Source organism: Saccostrea echinata, unplaced genomic scaffold (genome assembly GCF_033153115.1).
Source record: "Saccostrea echinata isolate AGI-Se365-2 ecotype Australia unplaced genomic scaffold, CSIRO_AGI_Sech_v1 ptg000050l, whole genome shotgun sequence".
Lineage (NCBI taxonomy): Eukaryota > Metazoa > Mollusca > Bivalvia > Ostreida > Ostreidae > Saccostrea > Saccostrea echinata.
The window spans coordinates 553,310-577,306 of record NW_026889799.1 but is presented as its reverse complement, the minus strand read 5'-3'; the positions used below and the strand labels follow the sequence as shown (position 1 = coordinate 577,306).

The 23,997-nt window shown below is 33.4% G+C and overlaps 1 protein-coding gene and 1 pseudogene across 1 annotated transcript; both read left to right on the top strand.

Moving 5' to 3' along the window:
* The first annotated feature begins 916 nt into the window (after positions 1-916).
* LOC133203336 (uncharacterized) lies at positions 917-2,520 on the top strand (annotated as a pseudogene).
* A 15,533-nt stretch (positions 2,521-18,053) lies between these two features.
* LOC133203361 (uncharacterized) lies at positions 18,054-19,720 on the top strand. Its single transcript, XM_061339155.1, has one exon. The coding sequence runs from the start codon at positions 18,054-18,056 to the stop codon at positions 19,710-19,712; it is 1,659 nt and encodes a 552-aa protein (XP_061195139.1). The 3' UTR covers positions 19,713-19,720.
* Positions 19,721-23,997: the final 4,277 nt, after the last annotated feature.

The window sequence follows — 23,997 nt, the reverse complement described above, 5'->3', positions numbered from 1 at the left end:
TTTATATCTGCAAATTTAGATTTAAAAAGTACAACAACATAAACATGATAAAAGCAGATAAAATGTTGAAGTGTGTCAGTTCAGTATAAAAGTTTATGTAAAAAGATACAAGATAGTTTAAACAATAATACAAAACATCATATGATTTGTTTTATCTCCACTGATAAACCATTGTTACAGTTTAACGCTCACTTACAGCTGCCAGAGATTTAGCAGGTAAAAATCTCATTTTATTCTCCCTTTTTACACACTTATTTCAAGTGTATGCTTTTTCTTAAAAAAATATTTTAATCAGAGTTTTCGAAAACCAAATATTTCCATCAGTCATTCGGACTGATGACTTAATGTGTTCTACCAGTCCGAGGCAAATTCTATCAGTCCGAAGAAATTCTAGCATAATTCATGACGTAATTCAAAAGAATATGAAATATGTTGTTTCATCTGAAAGTATACATCAAATTGCTGCAGAACATCAATGCCATCGTAACTGGACCTTGAAAGTATTCAGATTGAGTGTGTAAATGTACAATGCCAGTTGGGAGACAATGCAATAGATAAGAGTGCAATTATTTAGAATAATCTAGCTGCGTCTTGGGACAAGCCCTCAAAATAGTTGGAATACGCCCCATATATCGATAGTTGCAATGTAGGAAAAAACAAAAAGATTTTAAAGAATACAGAAGTAGTTGCACTGGAAATAGCTACAACATTAATCATAGCAAACCTTTTTGAGCTTGTACAATGTCTTTTACCCTAAACGGTAACCCAAGAAATTCTGCTTTTAATTAGATTCGATTATTCATTATAAATTTTACAGCATATCAAAGACTGAAAAAATGGACCCCAGACTTTGTGCTCAGGACATCCTTAATTGTGACCTCTGTGAAGACACAGTTGTACAAATGTATTGTAACTTATGTCCAATGAATCTCTGTAAGAGTTGTGTTGTGGAACACATCTCCGATGTTTCTACGAAGCATGATGTGGTGCCTTTTGCTTTGAGAAGATCTATGCTTGTGTTCCCTCAATGTTCTACTCATTCTGAAGAGAACTGTGAAATGCACTGTGAAGATTGCAACATTCAAGTGTGTCCAAAATGTGTTATTTCTGAGACACATAAGAGACATCATTTCAAAAGTCTACAAGACTTAGTAAACTCAAAGAAAGAATGCATTGAACAGGAAAGAAAAAGACTGAAAGAAAGAGTTTATTTTAAACTTAAAGATATTGGTACTGACACAGAAACCCAGCTAGCTGAAATAGATGGAGAATACGAGAAACTTACATCAGATGTCACAAAACATGGAGAGGAATGGCACAAAGAAATTAACAAAGTTATAGAGAAAAACAAGGATGAAATCAACGGGATGAGAAACCAACACAGAGATGCCCTAAATAAACATCTAAATGATATAAAGAAACTTGTTGCTGATGTTGAACAGTCTATATCAGAAACTGAAGACATTTTACAATCCAATGAAGTAAACAGATCACTTTCCTACAAGATAAAATCAGAAAAATTCACCAAACTTCCATCCAAACTAATAGTTAAGTTTCCTGTGTTTACTGGAAATAATGCTAGAGATCAATGTTCTCAATTATTTGGTTCTATTTCACCATTATCCATTACAACAGAAGATCATGGCTACACAATGAAGACACCAGAAACTGTATCCTGTCCTCCAGTCAAACCACTGCTTGATGATCCAGAGCTCATCACCAACATAGACACTGAAACTATACAGTGTTACTTGTCTCAGTGATGAAGAAATTTGGACATGTGGAAATTCCAAATTCATGAAACTCTATAACCTCCAAGGCAAACTACTTAAGTCAATCCAAAGCAAGTCAGGGATTAAACCATGTGACATAGCAGTAACAAGTAGTGGAGATCTTGTTTATGTTGATCCTGACGCAAGAACTGTAAACATAGTAAGAAATAAAGATACAGGAAGTGATCAAACTACAGGGTTGGAGACCTTACAACGTCTGTAGTACCTCCTTTGGTGACCTCCTGCTTGCCATGCACAGTGATGATAAACAATCAAAAATTGTTTGTTACTCTGGCTCCACAGAGAAACAAACCATTCAATTTTATAGTGAAGGTAAACCTCTGTATTCATCTGGTTACATTACATACATCAGTGAGAACAGGAACCTGGATATCTGTGTGGCTGACGATGGAGTCAGTGCAGTAGTGGTGGTTAATCAGGCAGGAAAACTCCGATTTAGATACAATGGTCATCCCTCTACTAACAAGAAATTATTCTATCATTTCTTTTATAACCAGGGATCATTTAAACCAGGGGGCATTACAACAGACAGCCAGAGTCAGATCCTGACATCAGACACTAACAACAACTGTATCCACATCCTAGATCAGGACGGACAGTTCCTCCGTTACATTGATATCAGTGATCTACGGCGTCCATGGGGTTTATGTGTAGACAATAGAGACAACCTCTTTGTGGCTGAGTTATACAGTAGTAAAGTGAAGAAAATCAAATACATGTAAACAATGTGTGCTGAAGTTTCATATTCATTGAGATAGGAGTGACAAAAACTTGAGGACATGATAATTTTTTTTTATTACTATATGCAACTTTACAACAAATGTGACAAATTTCTATTTTGACAATAATTGAAATAAGTAAGACATGCATGTATGATGTTAAACATTAGATTGATAATTTTGCATTCTGTTATAAAAACTTCAATTTTTTTTTGTAATTGATATTCAGGGTATGATGTTTCATGTATATTAACAAAGTTAATTGAGTTTTTCCTTCAAAAATTAAATTGTTATGAGAGAACAGTATCTGTTCAAAATATCTCAGATATTATCTGTAACAGTTGCAATGTTTAACAATTTCTACTGAAATTTACTGTCGACTTTAGATCGTAATATATGTTTAGTGTAGATTTTATTCAAGATATAACCAGAAATATGTAACAAGAGGCCCATGGGCCACAACGCCAACCTGAGTAACTTTGACCCTGCTGTTCTTCACAAGATTTTCCCACTTGTAATACCTGTTGTGGCCCTACCCTATTCCCGGGGGTCATGATTTGAACAATTTAGAATCTACACTGCCCCAGGATGCTTCCACATAAGTTTCTGTTTTTCTGGCCCAGTGGTTCTTGAGAAGAAGATTTTTAAATATTTTTCCTATATATTTCAATGTAAAACTTTGATTCCCAATTGTGTTTTGTTTTGTGAAGGATATTTACAATAGAAACCTTTTGTAGGATTTTTGCAATACCTAACATTGTGTTGGATTTTTGAAATACCAACCTTGTATTTACAGTAGAAACCTATTGTAGGAATTTTGCAATACTTACATTGTGATGGATTTTTGAAATACCAACCTTGTTTAGGATTTGTGCAATACCCAACCTTGAATAGGAATTTTACAAAACCAGCTTTGTGTTGGATTTTTGTAATAGCAACCTTGTATAAAATTTTTGCAATTTTATCAACCTTGTGTAGGATCAAAACAATACCATTCTTGTGTGTAGGATTAAAACAATACCAACCTTTTGTAGGATTTTTGCAATTTTACCAACTTTATGTAGGATTAGAACAATACCAACCTAGTGTAGTTTTTTTTTCTCAATACCAATCTTGTGTAGGATTTTTGCAGTGCTGTCTAATTCCACTTCCGCCCATCTGTCATTTGTCGTAATATGTATAGTCCTCCCAGGATACCTCCTGCAGCAAATGGAGTTCCGGGGTTTGACAATGTATCTTCGTATCTAATTTGTACATTACTTATTTTTATCTGTAAGAAGGAAATTTAAAAAAAATCAATAAAAATACCAATAATATTATTGTCAATCCACATAGACTTGCACCATACCAAAACATTTGTAACTTACTTTTCCTGCGCAGGTCAGAATTGTCCCACACTGGACACGTTTGCTTGATGAAAACATTTTGATACCATTTTTGAAAAAAGAATCATAAATATATAGATTAAATACATTCAAAATATGCACATTTAAATACTGTACATAGTTACAAAGAATTTTTTAATAAATCACACCTCATATATCTTGAGAAAAATTTGAAAAAAAAGAATGTCATGTAACAATTAATTACAAAGCATTTGTTGATTTTATGAAAGTTGATTTATGTGTCAACAATAACATGGTAGTAAATAAATAAATAATAGTTCTGGATTCATTAGGATGTTCACTCAAGCTCTGTTGAGCTAGAAAGCTTGTCTTACTTTTTATGTCAATTAATTCATTCACTATTTTCGAGCTGTATTAAAATGCCAAATGCGTACATTGTTATTCCTAATAATATTTCTTCTAACTCTTCAGAGAAGTCCTAGTTGAAATATCATATACAAAATTTCTTCTCTGTCTTATCTAACTAAAAAGTTGTAAGGCCTTGAGCATTGAATTCTACATCTGTCATCTTCCAGTTTATCAGCTTTCCGTAATTTTCGGAAATGTTCAGTGTTCAAATCCAAACGTAAGAAAATGATCTGCAATATTTAAAAAAAATATTACAATTATTTTACACCAGTTATGTGAAAAAATATTTAACATGGACTGATTTCATACTTTCGCAACTCAATCACTAGTTTAATTGCTTATTAATCAATAGTTACATTTTAGATACAATTTATTCATATTGAAATACAGTAATTTATCTGTTGAAAATGCTACTTTTACTAGCATTCTTTTTTAAATTAAAATTACAAAAGTGATATTTTCACTGTGAAAATATAAATATAACAGCAAAACATTCGAATTCTGTTTGTCTTCCTTTTACACAGTGTCATAAAGAACAAAATCTCAGAGCAAGAGTAAATAAACCATCTTCACATTGACTAAAAACTGCTAAATTTCTTGAATTTGTTGTAAAAATGCAGGTTTACAATTTCAAACTCACAATCACTTAGCTATGATGTCTTGAGTATCAAACAAAATATTCAACTGTTTTAACTGATGAAAATATAAACCAAAATATGTTTCAATTAATTCCATTCTTCACTACTAAACACTGAGTATCTCTTATGACTATCAGTTTCTCTTTAAAATTTCCCCCCACTAAAATGCTGAGAGGGTGGTGAGTGGAGCCAACAGAAAGCAGAGGGGGGAATATTTTCTTTTGGCTAGAGTTAGGATCCTTCAATTTTAAAGAAAATTTATGAGTGTCACACAGGAGCTCAATCACGTCAGATTACCATGCAGACCTTAATCTTCAGAAGTCTGTATCACTGCTACAGTAAATTCAACTAGACCAATGGCCTACCTGTAGATCTAGGTCCTAGATCTTTCTGTTTTAAAGGAAATCATAGAATTCAGTTAATCTCCCAACATAAGATTTTTGCCTCCCACGAGATCACCACTGCTTACCCGTGAATTCCAATACAGAGAAAGATCTATATTTTTTCATGCTATTCTGAATCATTCTATTCCAATCATACTTCAAGCACCATAAGCCTTCTTTAAGCAGGCTTAATGGAAGAGTTTCATCTTGAGAATATGAAAATGCCAAGTTAAGAGCAAGGGAGCTGAAGAGGTAGGTTTAGCAATTGCTCTGCTAGTGGTCAAGCCTAGAGAGCAATTGTTATTCATTATGTCGTGCTCCCTGAATAGTTTTTTACTGTGTATTCCTTATCTGTTTTGATTTTGTTTGTTTGTATGTTGTTTAACGTCCCTCTCGAGAATTTTTCTCTCATATGGAGACGCCACCACGTGCCGGTGGAGAGCTGCAAATTGTGTCCTATACTCGGCACTTACGGCCATTGAGCAGTGAGGGATCTTTTTCGTGCCAGCACCTACTGCGTCACGGGACCTCGGTTTATCCGGTCTCATCCGAAGGACCGGTCTCCAGGTCCCACGATGGGATTCGAACCCGCGTCGTAAGGATCAATTCCTTACTCTGCGACTCTAGAGCAGACGCTCTAACCACTGCGCCACGCGGGCGACTATATGTTTTGAAATTTACATCATATCAAAAATATCATTATTTCAAATACAAACCTCTTGATCTTGATCTTGTGAAACATCAAAGATGTCTTCGTGAACCTCTAGTCTGACTGTTGACTTCACATATGTTAATTCCTCCAATTTTCTTCTCTGAAGATGTTTAAGCATTTTAGTTTTACCAGCCCCAGAACATCCTACAATCATGGCACGAGCTCTGTTCATTGTCTGAGTTCCTTTTCCCGAACACTCTACGTATCTGCATCGTGCATCATAATTCCAGTCAAATAGCTCCCTAGGGACTTTGACTAAAATTATAAATTTATTTTGATATGTATGATTGTATGTTTCTTTTGACATGTACATGTAGTCGCCAGCGTTGCGCAGTGGTTAGAGCGTTTGCTCTAGAGTTGCGGCCGGAGTAAGGAGTTGATCCTTACGTCGCGTGTTCGAATCCCAGTGTGGGACGAGGAGACGAGAGTCCTTCGGGTGAGACCGTATAAATCGAGCTTCCGTGTCGCAGTAGGCGCTGGCACGAAAAAGATTCCTCATTGCTCAGTGGTCCTAAGTGCCAAGTACAAACGTCTTTTGTCTCGCCTGATTGCTTTTCTTTTGCCTCTGTTTGGGACTGGACTATAATTCTTATTAATGATATAGGACAAGTACCATGTGAACTTTCATCTGAGTTGAAGATATACACCTCTGTATACACAATTTGAAGTGCAAATTTTCCTTTATCGCAAGCATTTTTCCCAAATATATATGAATAAAAAAATGAATATCATAACACAGATATTTTCAGTCAATTTTGTTGATTTCTTATGTATGCAATTATGCTTACTGAATTCCATTTTCCTTTTCCTTCATGTGTCATAAAAAATATCCCTTCACCAATTTTCTGTTGTCACTTGGTATATTGTTGTTTTTTTAAATTTTTTTTTTCTGAAAGGGAAAAGGATTTTTATGTTCCAAATTTAATTTTTGAAAATTCACTTTAAACTTGTGTTGCTATTGTGATTGACTTCTCGGAAAGAGACCTTTATTTAAACTAAATCATATGATGGTGAACATAACAGCTGCAGATACAATTAAATAGAGGAAGAAAAATTTAAATGCTCATTGTAGATGAAAAATATGAGTAAATTGCCATGTATATAGGCCTTAGTGTTATTCATTGAAAAATCCTACATACAACAACATAAGAAAAACAAAATGAACTACATCCGCTTATTATATATGAGTATAAATCTTTTATATTTTAATCACACAATTTCCTTTATTGCATTAAAAGTCAATGACTTCTCTATATTACTTCATTAGATAAAAAAATGTTCATGTTGATATCACACTGGAACAGATAATGATGAATTTGACAGCATTTTTGATCGATATATTAACAGTATACTTTTTGTTCAAAACACTTACACATAAGGATATGTTCTAATACCAGGAAACATAATCCCAAGTTAATCTAATTTATTGCTAATATCAATAATCTACTGTTTGAATTTTTGAATTGCATGACACCATACACATATCCAATGAATTCATGGTTGATTTTACAATGTAATGTTTCGTGTTATTGCGTCCCCGATTAGCACCGATACACCGATTAGCACATTCACGGATACTCACTTCAGCATTGCATGCATTTCAGACCTGATTGTTATCCTTTACTTACATCTCATAAGAAAAGACTTACATTGAAACTACTTAATGACATTGGTCAAAGCATACCTAGGCTTCCTAATGATGCACGCAACAGTGCAGTGCACGTACTGTTTACTACAATGTAGAAACATCAAATTGCTATTATAGCATGACTCCTTAGTGTCCACAAAAGCACAATATCTCGCATTAACCGCTATTATAGGTTTAAAATTTGCAAGTTCGAGGGTTGTCCCAGAAAAATGTGAACTTTCTGAATATTTCAGAAACTATTCGATCAAAATATATAATTTTTTGCACCTTGTTGGGAAATGAAATTTTTGCTATTTTGACAAAATTTTATGATGTTGTAATGTCATATGCATGTAAAATTAGCTGTTAAAGGGTGTCAAATATCGGGCTCGGCGCACGGCAATTTTTTAAGTATTAGAAATAACATTGTTCAGTGAAGTCTTCTTTATTACCAGGCTGTACGGAAATATAATGTGATAGAAAATACCTCCATAAAAACTCTATGATCTGAAGAACTCATCTCGCAGTACAGCTAAGGCAACATTTTCTATCAAAAGGCACCAAAAACGAGACACTTAAAGTTCAACCGTCTTATTTTTTAGCATGAAATTCTATTTGAAATATCTTAATGGCATTTTGAAGAGTATGTTCATCGCTTTTCATATCGGTATTTTTTGTCGTCATGTGACCCTATACAGTCACGTGGGATCCGATTTTGGGTCAAAATATGAAATGTCAAATTTAACCAAAAAGTGCAAGGGCAAGGCAAACAAAATATAAGCTGCACAATGTTTCAGTTTGTCCCTTGATATCTATCCTATCTCAAACTGATATTCATTCAGTAAGATTTCTGAAATATTTAGGTTATTCATTGAAAACAAACACTAGTATTCACTAATGAATTACAAAGAAATCAGCATCACTTTCCAAAAACTATATAGTAAAATAAAGAATTTAAAATAAAAACCTACCTCTTGGGTTATCGTCTTGCCCTTGCACTTTTTGATTAAAAATTGAAATCTTGACCCATTCATTCTAAATATAGTTTTCAAACGCATCATTGACCCAGCATGGGAGATAACTCTCTAGTACTTCATAGAGTTTGTGTACCTCGTAAAGTTTAAACAAATAATACCTACGGACTGTGCCGGGCTTTTTTCACTAAATCAAAACGGTATGCATAAAAAAATCCCTGTCTTTACTTTGTTTTGTATGTCTTCGTTCTTTTATATGCTGTACACAAGACCTCTTTGACACCTTCCGCATTTCCACCATGCACGGGTCTCTAAATGTCTCTCAATAAGCCGTTATATGATTGATCTAAGTAATATATATATATATATATATATATATATATATATATATATATATATATATATATATAGATATAGATATAGATATAGATATATCCTCTATTATATATAAATACATATATTTATATACATGTATAGAGGGGGTATATATATATATCACTCTGATCAATCATATATATAACGGCTTATTGATAGAAATTCAGGGGCCAGGTTCACAATAGGCCTAAAATTTGACGCAACATCCATCATGTATGCCCATGGTTAAAAATATTGAAATATTTAATCATTTCTAATAAACAATAGAGACCCCCCTATGAATTATTTAAATATTTACACACACACCCCACGTATACACACAAAAAAAAAATCTCCAACAGAATTAATTTTTTCCACATACATTCTATGTGATTCTCGCAGTAGCTATATCAAACCTTCTACTGTTCAGGGATTGTAGACTAGGTAAAAAGTTTTGTTGAATCAGGAGGAAGGGATTGGAGTGCTTACACCCGAATTTATAACCTGTTTTCTTCACCACCAGTTTGCTTCTGGCTCCTTTGATACCATATACCGTACTTGCATGTAAAAAATAAATAATTATTATACCGTGTTTACATCAGGTTTTACTTCTTTGGATACTTTAGCACAAATCACATGGGGAGGAGAGGGGGGAGGGAGTAGTCTCCTTTTTTGAGTTTCTATCAATCCATGCACACACAAGATAATCATAGGAAAAACATTGTAATCAAGAAACAGATACTCTGTTAAAAACAAAGGGAACACAATATACCTGCTGAAATATAGATCTTTTTGGTAAGCCAAACAACACAAACAATAAAATAAACGCACATTTTAACATGCAGCCTTCAAACTTTCACACCACTATACAGTTAAAAAGTTAAAGTATTATATTTCTAGAAAATATATTCAATAAATACAGCTCTTCAAATTCAAAGGCAGGTTGTGAAGGGAATTCTGAGCAGGTGCAAAATATTTCCGTTCATGTTCCTTTGGATGAAATCAATTCTGAAAACAAAATGAAATGGAAAGTTCATTGGTGTTGAGAAACATAGAAAGGATATTACATGTATATATTTTAATTCTACTGTTTTTATTATCAAAATATTTCAATAATCTTGCCTGGAATATGTATAATATGTTTATACATGTAGCTAATATGAAGCAGGCCTGTAGGAAGCAAAAACAGTGTGTGTGTGTGTGGGGGGGGGGGTACCATACCTTTTTCAGTTGGGGGGGGGCACTATCAACTACCAAAAATTCCTTGACAATAAAAAAATGAATAAATAAATGAATAAAAATTTTAAAAAAATGTCATCGGCGTTTTATTATTGAGGGTGCACAAACATATTGTAGCTATGCTTTTTATAGTATTCTATATGTCGTCAAAATTATTGGGAGGCACCTCCTCCCCAGGTTCCTACGGCCATGAGGAGCATACCTTTTTTTACTTGATTGGTGAATGCACGTGCTGCCTGAATGAATGAATTGTTTGAATTGTTTGGGAGTAGTTACAACACAATATATATGTAATGAGTGAAATACATTATGATAACTATTGTAGAATGAAATGACATTGCATTGTGCTAAACAAACCATGATATACTATATTTTCTGAAATTCGTAGAATAAATGGAAATAAAGTTTTATACATAAATTTTCTGGGAAATTGAAACCTATAACATTGGCAAGAGCAGATTGGTAGTAAAAAAAAAAATAAAATCAATATACTAGAGGTAACATTTCATTCTTTCACCTATATAAAATTGAAAAAAAAAATATCACACTGGCATGTTATAAAATTAATGTGAAATGCTTTTTATAATTAGTAATGTTCATACCCAGTGGAGAGATTGATGCATCTATTTTGAGAATTCTGAGTGTTGTAAATGCCAGTTTTATTTATTCTTTCAGCCTACAACACCTGGAGGTGGTGCAGATCGTCCCATTTTCCATGATTTCCCGAAATAACGTCATCATCTTCTTTTCAAAGAGATAAACAAGGCTTAGGTCTCTTATTTTAGGCTTGGGGTAAAAAGCTGAGTGGGGTGGAGTGGAGTCTTGTGGAGTCATGGAGTGGAGTCTGTATCATAACAGTACAGACAGTTTGAGAACAAAACAAATTCTTTTGCATACAATCTCTCCCCTGCAATGTCATTTTGGCTTTTGGTAACAAGAATAATACAAGGAACAAAAGAAATCTGTGCAGCCAAAAAACTTTTGACCTTTAAATGTCAAACAGAAATGCTTTTTTAAAACAAAGACTAGGTAATACATTAACAACATCTAAACTAAGCTCAGATATATGACCCTGCTCACCTATCCAAAACAGACAAACCTAGTAAGAGGTGTTGACAGCTTTATAATATCAAACAGATAGAGGGTAAACAACTGCACTGCAGAACTGATGACAACAATTGAATTATAAAGGCACATAATTTAATTACCATTTTTTTTAGGTTTTACTTTTAAAGTGCATTCAACCCTCTTTGTTGATATTTGAAGGTCACAATTTTTTTTTTCTGTATCTCATTCCTCTTGATTTGTTTATATTAACATACACATATACCTTTTTCTGGTTAAATTGGGGGAAATGCTACAGAATCTAGGTGTATAGCCTACATGTATTTGTCAATTGGGTCTATCAAAGTTAAATGTCAAGGATTAATTACTAGTATAAGATATCAAAAGGAAAATATTTATGGAAATAAACTCAACAGTTCATGTAGTTATTTTTAATTTTTTGAAGTACACATTGTCCATTTTAAATGATGATGCATTATTCACTCTTAAAATTTTTACCTTTGTTTCTTGGGGAGGGAGCAGTGTTAATTCCTACCTATAATTAGTTTCACCAATGTTTGAACAAAGAAAATCTTTTTATTTTATAAATGTGACTCAGAACAGAAATTATATATATATGATTATTAATACTAGTTGAGTTATTGCTTTCTTTGTACTTTGCTGATCAATGTTTCACATGCAGTCTATCAACCAGTACAAGCATCACTAATGAAGCTGTTTGTTATAAACAAAAATGAAGACTTTCTGACAGAATTAATATAATTAATATAATTGGAGGATGAGAACTTTAAAAGAATGTCGACCCCCATAATAATGTGCTAAAATATATTTGGTTACTCATTAATATTGTTTTATAAAGATGACTCAAGCAAGATGCTGTCAACTTCATTCAGTTATTAAAATAAGTTACATGGTTTGCTACAACGGACAAAATTTTCAATGTTTAATTTTTAATATCATTACATTAAATTTATTTTATTTTGTTTTTGATGTTGCTGAGGCTGCCAATATTTACCTTAGTGGGTATATGTGGTACCTATAAGTTTTATTTTCAAAAAATCCTGCAACATTTACTAAGAGTATGTTTTGCAAAAGAACTTATTACTAAGACCAAACACTTTAGATGATAATATAAGCTTGCAAAATCAATGACTCTGTTGAAAATTACTTGTATAAAAATATCTATCTAAAATAATTTTAAAAGGATTAAAATCATTTTCAAATCAATGTTAAAAAGAAAGTTAATCTCAAAATTATATTTTGGTCTTAGTCATAAGTTCTTTTGTGAAACAGACCCAAGAAATCTTATTAACATTATTTGTCCTATTTCAAAGAATGTCTCAGAAGTTTCCTACAAAAAGGCCATGGTTTGAAATATCCAGAGATTTTATCGTCCATTGAAGAATCAGGTCTCAATTATCTGTCTTATCAGCTATTATCCCCTCGCAACGGAGTTGGAGGGGATATAGTAACTCGCTTGTGTGTGTTAGTTTGTATGTAAGTTTGTCCTTGTGTAATTTGCTTCGGTAGAGATGTCGAATGCTGTCTTGATTTATAGATATGCTCTTTGGGAGGGGATGCTCCACTTTGCGGTGCCCTTGTTAAATTCTTTTTTCACTACAGCCCATGTTTGCTGTTAAAAGTATAACCCAGGACATTCCTGAATAATGATGAAATTTTTATTAGGTTACAACAGGGACCTATAGTATATAGGTCCCTGGTTACAAGTACATATACATATGTATGTGACCCGGTACTGTGGAACTTGAAAAATTTATTGTGTATTAAATGTCTGATTATATTTTTTACTGTAATTCTTATATAGATTCCAAATTGTAAACTAAGCCCAACTAAGCTGTAAATTTAGATTCTTTTTTTCTGACAAAAGCAAAACCAGTTATATTTAGTTCACTTCAATTTAAAGCAAATTTGTTTTTACAAGCAACAACTGAGTAAGCATTTCTAGTGGAGTAATTAAATCTGTCAAGACTTCTCGCCTGTTGGGATGGTAGTGGATGTTGGTCACTTAGTCTCTGTTACCCAAAACAAAAAGCTTTTCCCACTGATGAGTTGACATTTGAAGGTCATGATTTTTTTCATTTACTCATTCATTCGCTTCATTGTCAATATGGTTCATACAACATGAACTAGTTTCTGACTAATTGTAACATATTTATTCTGAAATCAGGAAGTTTCCAAGAGTCTAATCAGTGATCACAGACGTTAGCTATAGCTGGGGCATACAGAAATGAGAGAGGAAAGGAGGGGGAATTGTGTTCAGTGATAAGAATAATTTTTTTTTAAATTTCAACTGCCATGACTCTACATCTAAGCTTCTGTAGTGTTTCCTGCAATTTACCGATACCACCCCTGCCCCCACACCAAAAAGGGAGATATGTATAAAGTTACACAAAATGAGAAATAACATCATCTAAAGTGTTTGGTCTTAGTCGTAACTCACAAGTTTTGTAAAACAAAAATGTAAATGTATGGATTTTTTGAAAATAAAACTTAAGTTAATCAAGGGTACCGCAAAGCGGAGCATCCCCTCGCAGTTTATCTTTAAATCAAGACAACATTCGACATCAGTCCCGATGCAATTTAAGTCACTTCCGTTTAACACCACTCACTAACTAACACACTCACAAACACACACACACACAAAAGCATGTTACTATATCCCCTCCAACTCCGTTGCGAGGGGATAATACTAGTAATAAGATATATAATTTACCCACTAAGGAAAATATTTGCAGCCTCAGCAACATCAAAAACAAAATTAAAAAAAAAAATAATGTAATGATATATAAGAAAAAAAATTGAAAATTTTGTCCATCATAGCAAACCGTGTTATTTTATTAAAAGAATCATGTTGACAGCATCTTGTTTGAGTCGTTTTTATAAAAAAAAAAATGAGGAACCAAATATATTTCAGCACATTCTTTTAAAGTTCCCATACTCCAGTTAAATTAATTCTATCAAAAAGTCTTCATTATTGTTTATATCAAACAGCTGCATCAGTGATACAAATACTTGTTGATAGACATTGATCAGGAAAGTACAAAGAAAGCAATAACTCAACAGAAAGGATGTACATGTAATACCAGTAATATTTTTCAAAAATGTTTTTATATTACTTATATGTAATTTCTGCTTTGAATCACATCAATAAAAATAGGCTTTTTCTTTGTTCAAATATTGGTGAAATTTATAACACAGCCCCCTCCCCAAGAAACAAACTTTAGGTAAAAACTTTAAGAGTAAATAATGCATCATTGTTTAAAATGCACAGTGTGTACTTACAAAAAAAACGAGTTGTTGAGTATATTTCAATAAATATTTTCCTTTTTATGTCTTATAATTAATCCTGGGCATTTAACTTTGATAGACTTCTAATTGACAAATACATGTAGGCTATACACCTAGATTCTGTAACATTTTCCCTAATTTAACCAGAAAAGGGAGATACATGTTTGTGTTAAATTAATACACATCAAATTAGGAGAAGAAATAGTAACCTTCAAATATCAACAAAGAGGGTAGCTTGCACTTTAATAGTACATTAATTAAAACCAAAAAAAGGTGCCCTTGTAATTCAATTGTTGTCATCAGTTCTGCAATGCAGTTGTTTACCCTCTATCTGTTTGATATTATAAAGCTGTCAACACCTCTTACTAGGTTTGTCTGTTTTGGATAGGTGAGCAGGGTCATATATCTGAGCTTAGTTTAGATGTTGTTAATGTATTACCTAGTCTTTGTTTTAAAAAACATTTCTAGGTGATTCTCTGTTTCACTTTGACATTTAAAGGTCAAATTGGCTGCACAGATTTCTTTTGTTTCTTGTTTCATTCATGTTACACAAAGCCAAAATGACATTGCAGGGGAGAGATTGTATGCAAAAGAAATTGTTTTGTTCTCAAACTGTCTGTACTGTTATGATACAGACTCCACTCCATGACTCCACAAGACTCCACTCCACTCAGCTTTTTACCCCAAGCCCTTATTTTATCCATATTCTCTTTAAAGATTGCCTGCTTGTTGCATTTATCCACTGCATATCTCGGCTGCTGTCGCCACGTTTTTAGATGTAAACAACATTCCGTGTCACCAAGTGCAAGCGCTTGGCTAAAGCCGAATGCAGCCAAACGACACCAAAAAAAAAAAAAAAAAAAACAAAAAAAACCAAAAAAAAAAAGAATTATTTCGAAGACGTTTTGTTTTTATATAAAAGAAAATCACTAATGTTTATTTATTTAAACATGAAAATACAGACATTAGTTGCAAATTCTTGTAATTATCATTAAATTTTTGAGCTCTATTTCCTTATATAGATCTATCAGAACGGAGCAACTGTCATCACGTCAAATCTCATTATGACCTCATTACCATATTATCCTCATGTGTAGCCTTAACTGTGCTGCGCTGTAAAAATTCATTAATTTAGCAACGCAAGTGCACAGAATATGATGTTAGTTGCAAAAACACATTTACTTCGATATTTTCCAAAATAGTGACCTCGGACGATAATGCCGAGCACCAAATTATCAAGCAGTACTTCTGAGCGTGATATGACTACAGTCCATAAGGGAAAAGATATGTAAACGTTGGAACGATACAAACATATATCTCGATCAGACACAGATTTGTACCAAGAGGTCGAGGATGGCTTGACTGGTTATTCGATGGAAAAAGTATTAGGTAGACCAACAAGCTGAAAAATCAGAAGCGGGACGTCATACATGGAGACGGCCGTTTAACTAAGTGAGCAGTTAGGCAAACCTATGAACTGGGTTGGGAAATTGCTTAAGCTTGTTAAAAGAATAAATTCCGCGATCTTTTGGAAACGCTAATTAATATTTGAGATGGAGAACTTGATAACTAGAGGAAAATTAAATACAGTGTCGAATTTATCCTTCAAAAGAATTCTATCAGACACATGATTCCATAATAATTCCCAAACGCCACGAATTCTGTTTTGACGTCGTCAGGGTTGCACCGACAGCTTTTTTGTAAGATTCGTTTACCTGAGAGAAAAATGTTATCTTAAGAGATATTTTATTGAAATTTTTATGCATTATTCAAAAAATGTTAGTTATGGTGTATGCCGATTTTTGATTTCATAGTATTAGTGAAACAAAAGATGTATTTCTGGGACAACCCTCGTAATTTTATTTTTCCGGTATTATAGGGATTTTAAAATATATCTGCGTGATGTTACAGTGATTTTTTTCCGGATTCGTAAGGCCCCGCATTGTCTACCTGTGGGAACAGTGCTGTGACATTTAAATGTGAAATTTTGGTCCCCTATTTCGGCTCTAACTTACCCCTTAGGGCATTCAGTTGTTAATTTTTCGTGAGATTACTTGTATATCAATATAAGTACATGTATTAAGGACAGCGTTGAAAAACTATTTTTGTCTATTTATTTCCTTTGTAAACTTTTATCCTCATGTTTATGCCTCGCCTTATCCCTGCAGACAAGGAATAGAACACACTTTGAATCTGCACTACCTGATGTTGTTTGCATATTAATATGAGGCTTTTGACTCAATCGTATTGTTATTTTTTTTTTAGTTTAAGAGGTATATTCCTTTGTTTGACTTAAATGTCTTTCATCATCCACTAATACCAAATTTGGCTGCATGATACGACAGTATACGTACAAAAAGACAATGATTTATGGACATATAAACAGAGATACAGACGACGGACAATTCGACCAGAAAAGAAAAGTTCAGTTTAAAATAAAAACACATACACACAATTTATTAATCTGTTTATTTAGAAGTGATATATTTTGAAAATGAACACTGCTTTTGCATCTTTTCTGCTATTGTAACAAAATGTTTAATACATGTATCAGTAAAGTTAAGTCTGTTCAGACAGGAACGTGTGTTGAAGAAAAACAATTGATGTGAACAAACTGACATTTAACCTACAAATGGGCAAAAATCAAAGTACTGTGTCTCTGTCAACATATAGAGATAACATATAATTCACAAAATAAATCCGTGCACTTAACTGTTATCCATGTTACACACCGCTTCAAATTCAACCTTTCAGTTTGAATTCAAGTCAAAAAAAAGTTACGTAGACAAGAGTTCTGGTGTCTAAACCTTTTCAACAAATTTCAAAGTTTGAAAAATTAAACTTGCACCCTGTTAAAAATATATATATTTCGAAAGTAAACCCTTCCAGTATTTTTTTTTACAATTTGACTTTTTAAAAAATAACAATAAAAGAGAAAAACTTTTTTTATCTACACATGATACATTATCCAGCCAGATATTTGACTAAAGATGTTAAGACACATATAAATAAATGTATTAAATTTTCTACACAGTTCTAATTTGTGCAAATTCATATCTTCTTTGTTGAAAACTTAATTCAAATAGTAAAACACCGATAAAAATACATTTCTGATCAGGTCAACAACTGAGCTATATTAAATATGATGTACATAAATATTAGCAAATTGGGATTAAGAAATAGAACAATAAGGAGACAGATAAAATGCAGATAAAATGCAGAAGTCTATCAGTTTATCAAAGATTGTGTAAGTTTTTTGAAGATGGTTTACATAATGATACAAAAGAATCACATGATTGTTTTATCTCCACTGATAAAGCATTGCAGCCAAAGTTTCATGCTAGCCGCTACAAGAAAGCAAGCAGGTAAAAATCTCATTTTATTCTCCTTTTTCACCGATCTTTTAAAGTGCATGCTTTTTTTATCTTTATATTCGATTTTTAATTATAATACTTAAAATTTACAGCTTATAAAAGCCCTGAAAATATGGACACCAGATTTTGTGCTCAGGACATCATCAGATGTGACATTTGTCAAGACAGTATTGCACTTATGTACTGTAACTTATGTCCCCTGAATCTGTGTAAGGGATGTGTAGGGGAACACATCTCTGATGTTTCTAAGAAACATGATGTGGTGCCTTTTGAGTTGAGATCCAGACTTGTGTATCCTCAGTGTCAAACACACTCTGAAGAATACTGTGAAATGCACTGTGAAGATTGCAACATTTCAGCATGTTCCAAATGTCTTATTTCTGAGAAACATACGCGACATCATTTCAGAAGTCTACAAGACTTGGTGAACTCCAAGAAGGATATCATTGAAAAAGAAAGAATGAGATTGCAAGAAAGAGTTTACTCAAAATTCGAAAACAGAATTACCGAAATAAAACACGAGCTAGGTGAAATAGAAGGAGAATATGAGAAACTTGCATCGGAGGTCACAAAACATGGGGAAGAATGGCACAGAGAAATTGACAAAGTTATACAGAAAAACAAGGAAGATATCGAGCAAATGAGAAGAAAACACAGAGAAACTCTGAACAAACACTTAAATGATATGAAGATGTTTGTTGCTGATGTCGAACAGACAATGTCCGAAATGAATGAGAATCTAAAATCAAAGGAAGTTTCTAAAACACTTTCCTATGAAATCAATCCAGATAAGTTCAAAAAACTTCCACCTAAATTGACAGTTGAGTTTCCAGTATTTACTTTAAAAAATAGCCAAAGACAATGCTTTCGGCTATTTGGTTCAATATCACCATTATCCATTTCAAAAGAAGAATATGGCTACTCAATAGAGACACCAGAAGCTGTATCCTGTCCTCCAGTCAAACAACTGCTCGACGAAGCAGAGCCCATCATCACCATAGACACTGGGTATAGACTTTACAGTGTTGCCTGTCTCAGTGATGAAGAAATCTGGACATGTGGGAATGACAAAATAATAAAACTTTACAATCTCCAGGGCAAACTACTGAAGTCAATCAAAACAAAGTCAGGAAACAAACCATTTGACATAGCAGCGACAAAAAGTGGAGATTTATTTTATATTGACCGAGGTACAAGAACCGTAAACATGGTGAAGAATAAACAGATACAGGAAGTGATCAGACTACAGGGGTGGATACCTTACAATGTCTGCAATACCTCTTCTGGTGACCTCCTAGTAACCATGAACAGTGATGATGGGGCACAAAGCAAAGCTGTCCGTTATTCTGGCTCTACAGAAAAACAAACCATTCAGTTTGATAGTAAAGGTCAACCTTTATATTCATCTGGTTTCTTCACTAAATACATCAGTGAGAATAGGAACCGGGATATCTGTGTGGCTGACTGGGGAGCTAATGCAATAGTTGTAGTCAATAAGGCAGGAAAACTGCGATTTAGATACACTGGTCACCCAACCTCGACCAAGGGATCATTCTGTCCATACAGCATCACAACAAACAGCCAGAGTCAGATCCTGACAGCAGACTTTAACAACAACTGTATCCACGTCCTAGATCAGGACGGATACTTCTTCCGTTACGTTGATAAATTAAATCTCTATCATCCGAGAGGTTTATGTGTAGACACCAAAGACAACCTTTTTGTAGCAGAGTGTTACAGTGGTAAAGTGAAGAAAATAGAATATACATAAACTATGTGTATGAATATTGAACAAAATTAAATAAATGAAGAGCAGTAAAAGCATTATGTATAGTACTTCAAAATCTAAGTAGTTTTACACCAAGCAGAAAATATATTGGTTTTACATTCAAATTAATAGAAAAATGGGAAAATGTATCAAAATTAGATATGTCAAAAATATTCAATTATACCATCCTCTTCTAATATAATAGAGGTACCTTTTTAGCCATGAGTCTACTCTGCTCTGTTTTTTGCCCAACAGATAACATAACACCGAGTTTGTCGAAAAAGAGCATTTATTATTGAAAATGCCAAAAATGTTTCCCAATCTTAGAAGTATATATGATACTCGTAAAAATTCTAAGGCACAAAATAGGACAGTAAATCTCATGTAAAATATATCTCATTACATGTACACAAAGATAAATGTGCCTAAGATATACACCGTACAAATACTGACATAGAAATAACAAATGTACAATAAGTATTGCCCATTGGACTAGTTATGGCAAAAAAAATGGGACTAATCCTTATAAAAAACGCAAACAAACATTATAAAAACACATAACATGCTTGTACAAATGAATGGGACTAGAGTAAATGTATAAAACTTGATCAATTGTATTTCAAAAATATATTTAGCCTAAGACACCAAGTACAAATGCAAGAACAGGTGGAAGATAGGGGGATGGAGGTGGGTAAAAGTTTCTACACATTCAAACAATGGCTACAGCTTCAATAAACAAATATCACGTGATCAATATGGCGGTAAAGTACAGAACCGTAATGGAAAGATTTTTGTTATTCCGGAAAAAATTGACAATGTAATTGAGATGCTATAAATTACTTTATGTTTTCACATAAATACAAATATTCATTCAATGAGTTGATAATACATGTAACTTTGGACAAGAATTTAAGATTTGGAAATGGTAGACATTTATGCCTATAATGAAAACACTGAAACGATAAAAAAATTATCTTGTACAAATGATACACATCTGTGAACAGGGCATAAAACGCAGATCCCCCAGAAATCCCAGAGGTGGGATCATGTGCCTGGGATGAGTATAGGCATCCTCACATCCGCCATGAGCCCAGTGTATTACACAGGTAGTAGGAATATTTGAATTAAGTATAAAAACAAAGGACTAACAATTGCTGTGAAACACGTCAACCAAGTGAACATACGACCTAATGATTTGTTTTATTTGCTAACAAGGTAATTATTTAGTAATGACCATAGAATTAATGAAATGCTGACATATATCGAGATTGCATCCTGTAACATAAACTTATCTGTCATTAACCTACCTTTGTTTAACATCTTATCGTATTCAAGTGTTTTCTTCCCATATAGGAGTTTTTGAATAAATTCTGCTTCAAAGGAATATAAAAATAGGTCGGCTAATAAAAGAGCACAAAAAGTGCAGATCAAAATTCCAACATTTTGGTAGAAGGCCATGTCTCTGAAGACTACATACATGTAGATGTTGTCAATGAGGAACTCCAGCATCCTTTAAATATCAGCTTCAGAGTATGTGTGTGTAGAATCAGATTGATGTTTTACCAACTAATTTTGTTTATGACCAATCATGCCGTATACAACGTGGGGGAATCGCTTAAATGTATGGGGGAGGCGTTCTCAACGTATGGGGGAGTTGGGGGAGTATATTGTCACCGCTTCGAAAACAAGAGGAATGTAGGTTACATCTTTTTTTCGGTATTTGTAAAATGCATTCACAAAACATAAATATCACATAAAAGACAGTGTTGATAAAGCTTTTCCCTTGATCATTGGTCCGGCTAACATATATGTCTACTATTCTCAAACAGTTTAAAAATGTTTGGCATATTTCAAATTCACAGCCTTTGATTGGCCAACACATTAATTATTTGCACAGTCTTTTAGACTTGCATCTGGATTCAGACAGTTCAAACAGCGACAGAAAATAATTATCATTTAAATGTAGCATTGTTTTACAATTCTTTAGAAAAATTAATATTCAGGAATTTTTCTCCTCAGAAAGATTCTGTCACGTAAAAGGGGGGGGGGGGATTACTGAACCCCCCCCCCCCAGATATCCCGGAGTCGCAAATAAAAACAAATGTTCTCTAGTTGGAAAATTTTAATTGTTTTAACCCTAAAAATGTAATAAAAACAAGTTAAGTTAATTTTGTTGTACATTTGTCAAATCTCAGTAACAGTTTTTATATAATCGTAGATACCTTTGATGACAGAAAAAATCTGCTATGTAGAGATGTTCAAGCAGCTATCTTAGGACAACACTGTATGTCGTGTCCTAGAAGGAGATTGTCTAAGCTCGAAAATTCTGTTTTGTGTGCTTGTGGATGAGAGAGAGAGAGAGAGAGAGTCCAACTTTTTTGACAAGAATTATTTAAATAACAATAACATAGGAGGATTTGACTACTTAGTATACGATACACAAAAGGGGGTAACCGGATTTTACTAAATATTTTAACACTAAAATTATTAAAAATTTTAAAATTACATGTAGGTTCAGGAAAAAAATCAGAGACCTTTATGATTCTACAATTCTAAAAGAAAAAGGAGCCACCCCCCCCCCCCCCCCCTTGCCACACATTCATACCTGCTCATCTCCAGGATGTTCACATGCATTAATAAATAAAGATATCATCTGATGCAAATCATTGAACATTGTAACATAAGTTGCAAAGAGGAAAGTTTTGGAGAACAGTAGTGTAAAAAAATATTTCTTTAACTCATTTCGGGCTATTAAGGAGACCCATAATACAAGCTCTGCAGTTAGGGAGCTAGCCCCCTCCCCTTCCTCTTCTTTTCTAAAAAATCGATTTTTTTTCTGACTACTTATTAAGTTAATTTATATTCAAAGGCAGGTAGGCTCTCCCATTTAAGATGATTTTACAATTATATCAATAACCTCATTTAAAATCAAAATTATGTAAAATCTATTGTGACCAAGTGATTCCATATATTCTAGTTAGGCGACTGTCGATCTCATTTTTGTAAACTTACTTTTTTTTTTCGATGATTTGAATCAAGTCAGTGAGATTCTAACATTTTGTAAAGGCTTTTGTCGAGCACTCTTTTGTAGTCTTATTCCTGACTGGTGTGCTCTTTAAATCAACCCAATCCAGTTGCGCAGTAGATTTGGGTATACATGTATATACACAGGTTCGATTAGAATTTCTTGTCCCGCCAGCCAGTTTCAAGGTCACGACACCTCGTGGTCGTGCTGTTCATATAGTTATTTGCTTTTGTAATACTTTTCTTTTTCATAACTTATAATGTAATTTTTCATTTTCTATCTATTTCATATTGTATTTTGTCTAATAGAATAATTTATGTATATTTTTTTCTAGACACTAATGTCATTGCCGTTTGTTTGCTGTTTAATAAAGATATAAACATGAACCTGGTGTTGTTCTTCTGTTCGGTTACATATGGCACCTGAACGACTACAAACTACGGGGGTCATCGGGGGAAATCTTTTTGAAGCGACGACAAACTACGACGGACGATAGGGGAAACCATTCCATGCGACGACGACCAAGATGGCTGGCGGTGTAAAAGGGCGTCGATGTATGAACTGAACTTTATTTTTTTTTCAAAATTGGACGGTTAAGTTATCGCTTACATTTGACATTTATTTATAGAAAATAAGTTTAATTGTTGAGAAGGTGTTATTTCAGATAAGTTTTTTTTTTTTTCAAATTTATTTATTTATTTATTTCTATTTTTTTGGAAATTAGTAATTGTAAAATTATGAACAAAATGAATTAGAGGGAATTACAAAAACGTGTTCATAAGCTTGAACAGGAGTTACTGGAATGTGATTCAAAACGTGATGTTCCCCACTTTGTGAACCAAAGATCGAAAAATTCAAAATTTTAATGGAAATAATGTACCAGTTGATGATTGGATCGACGAGTTAGTGTCTGTGTTCCGTTCTATGCATATGTCCACTGCTGAAAAATGTGATCTTATTTATTCGCATCTTGAGGGTGAAGCTAAGAATGAAATCAAATTTCGCTTGGATAATCGCTCAGAGCCAAATGAAATGTTGGAATGCTTACGTAAAGCCGTCGATGATAGGGAATCCATTTCCGTACTACAGAAAAATTTCCTTGTTTGCAAACAAGGAGAAAACGAGTCTATCCGAAAATATTCCAATACATTAATTGATTTATTCCAAAGGATTATTCGCAAGGATTCATCGGTTTTCAGATACAAGAAACACACGTTATGTGAATCTACGAGATATGCACATCAGGAGAGAAATAAGGAAAAT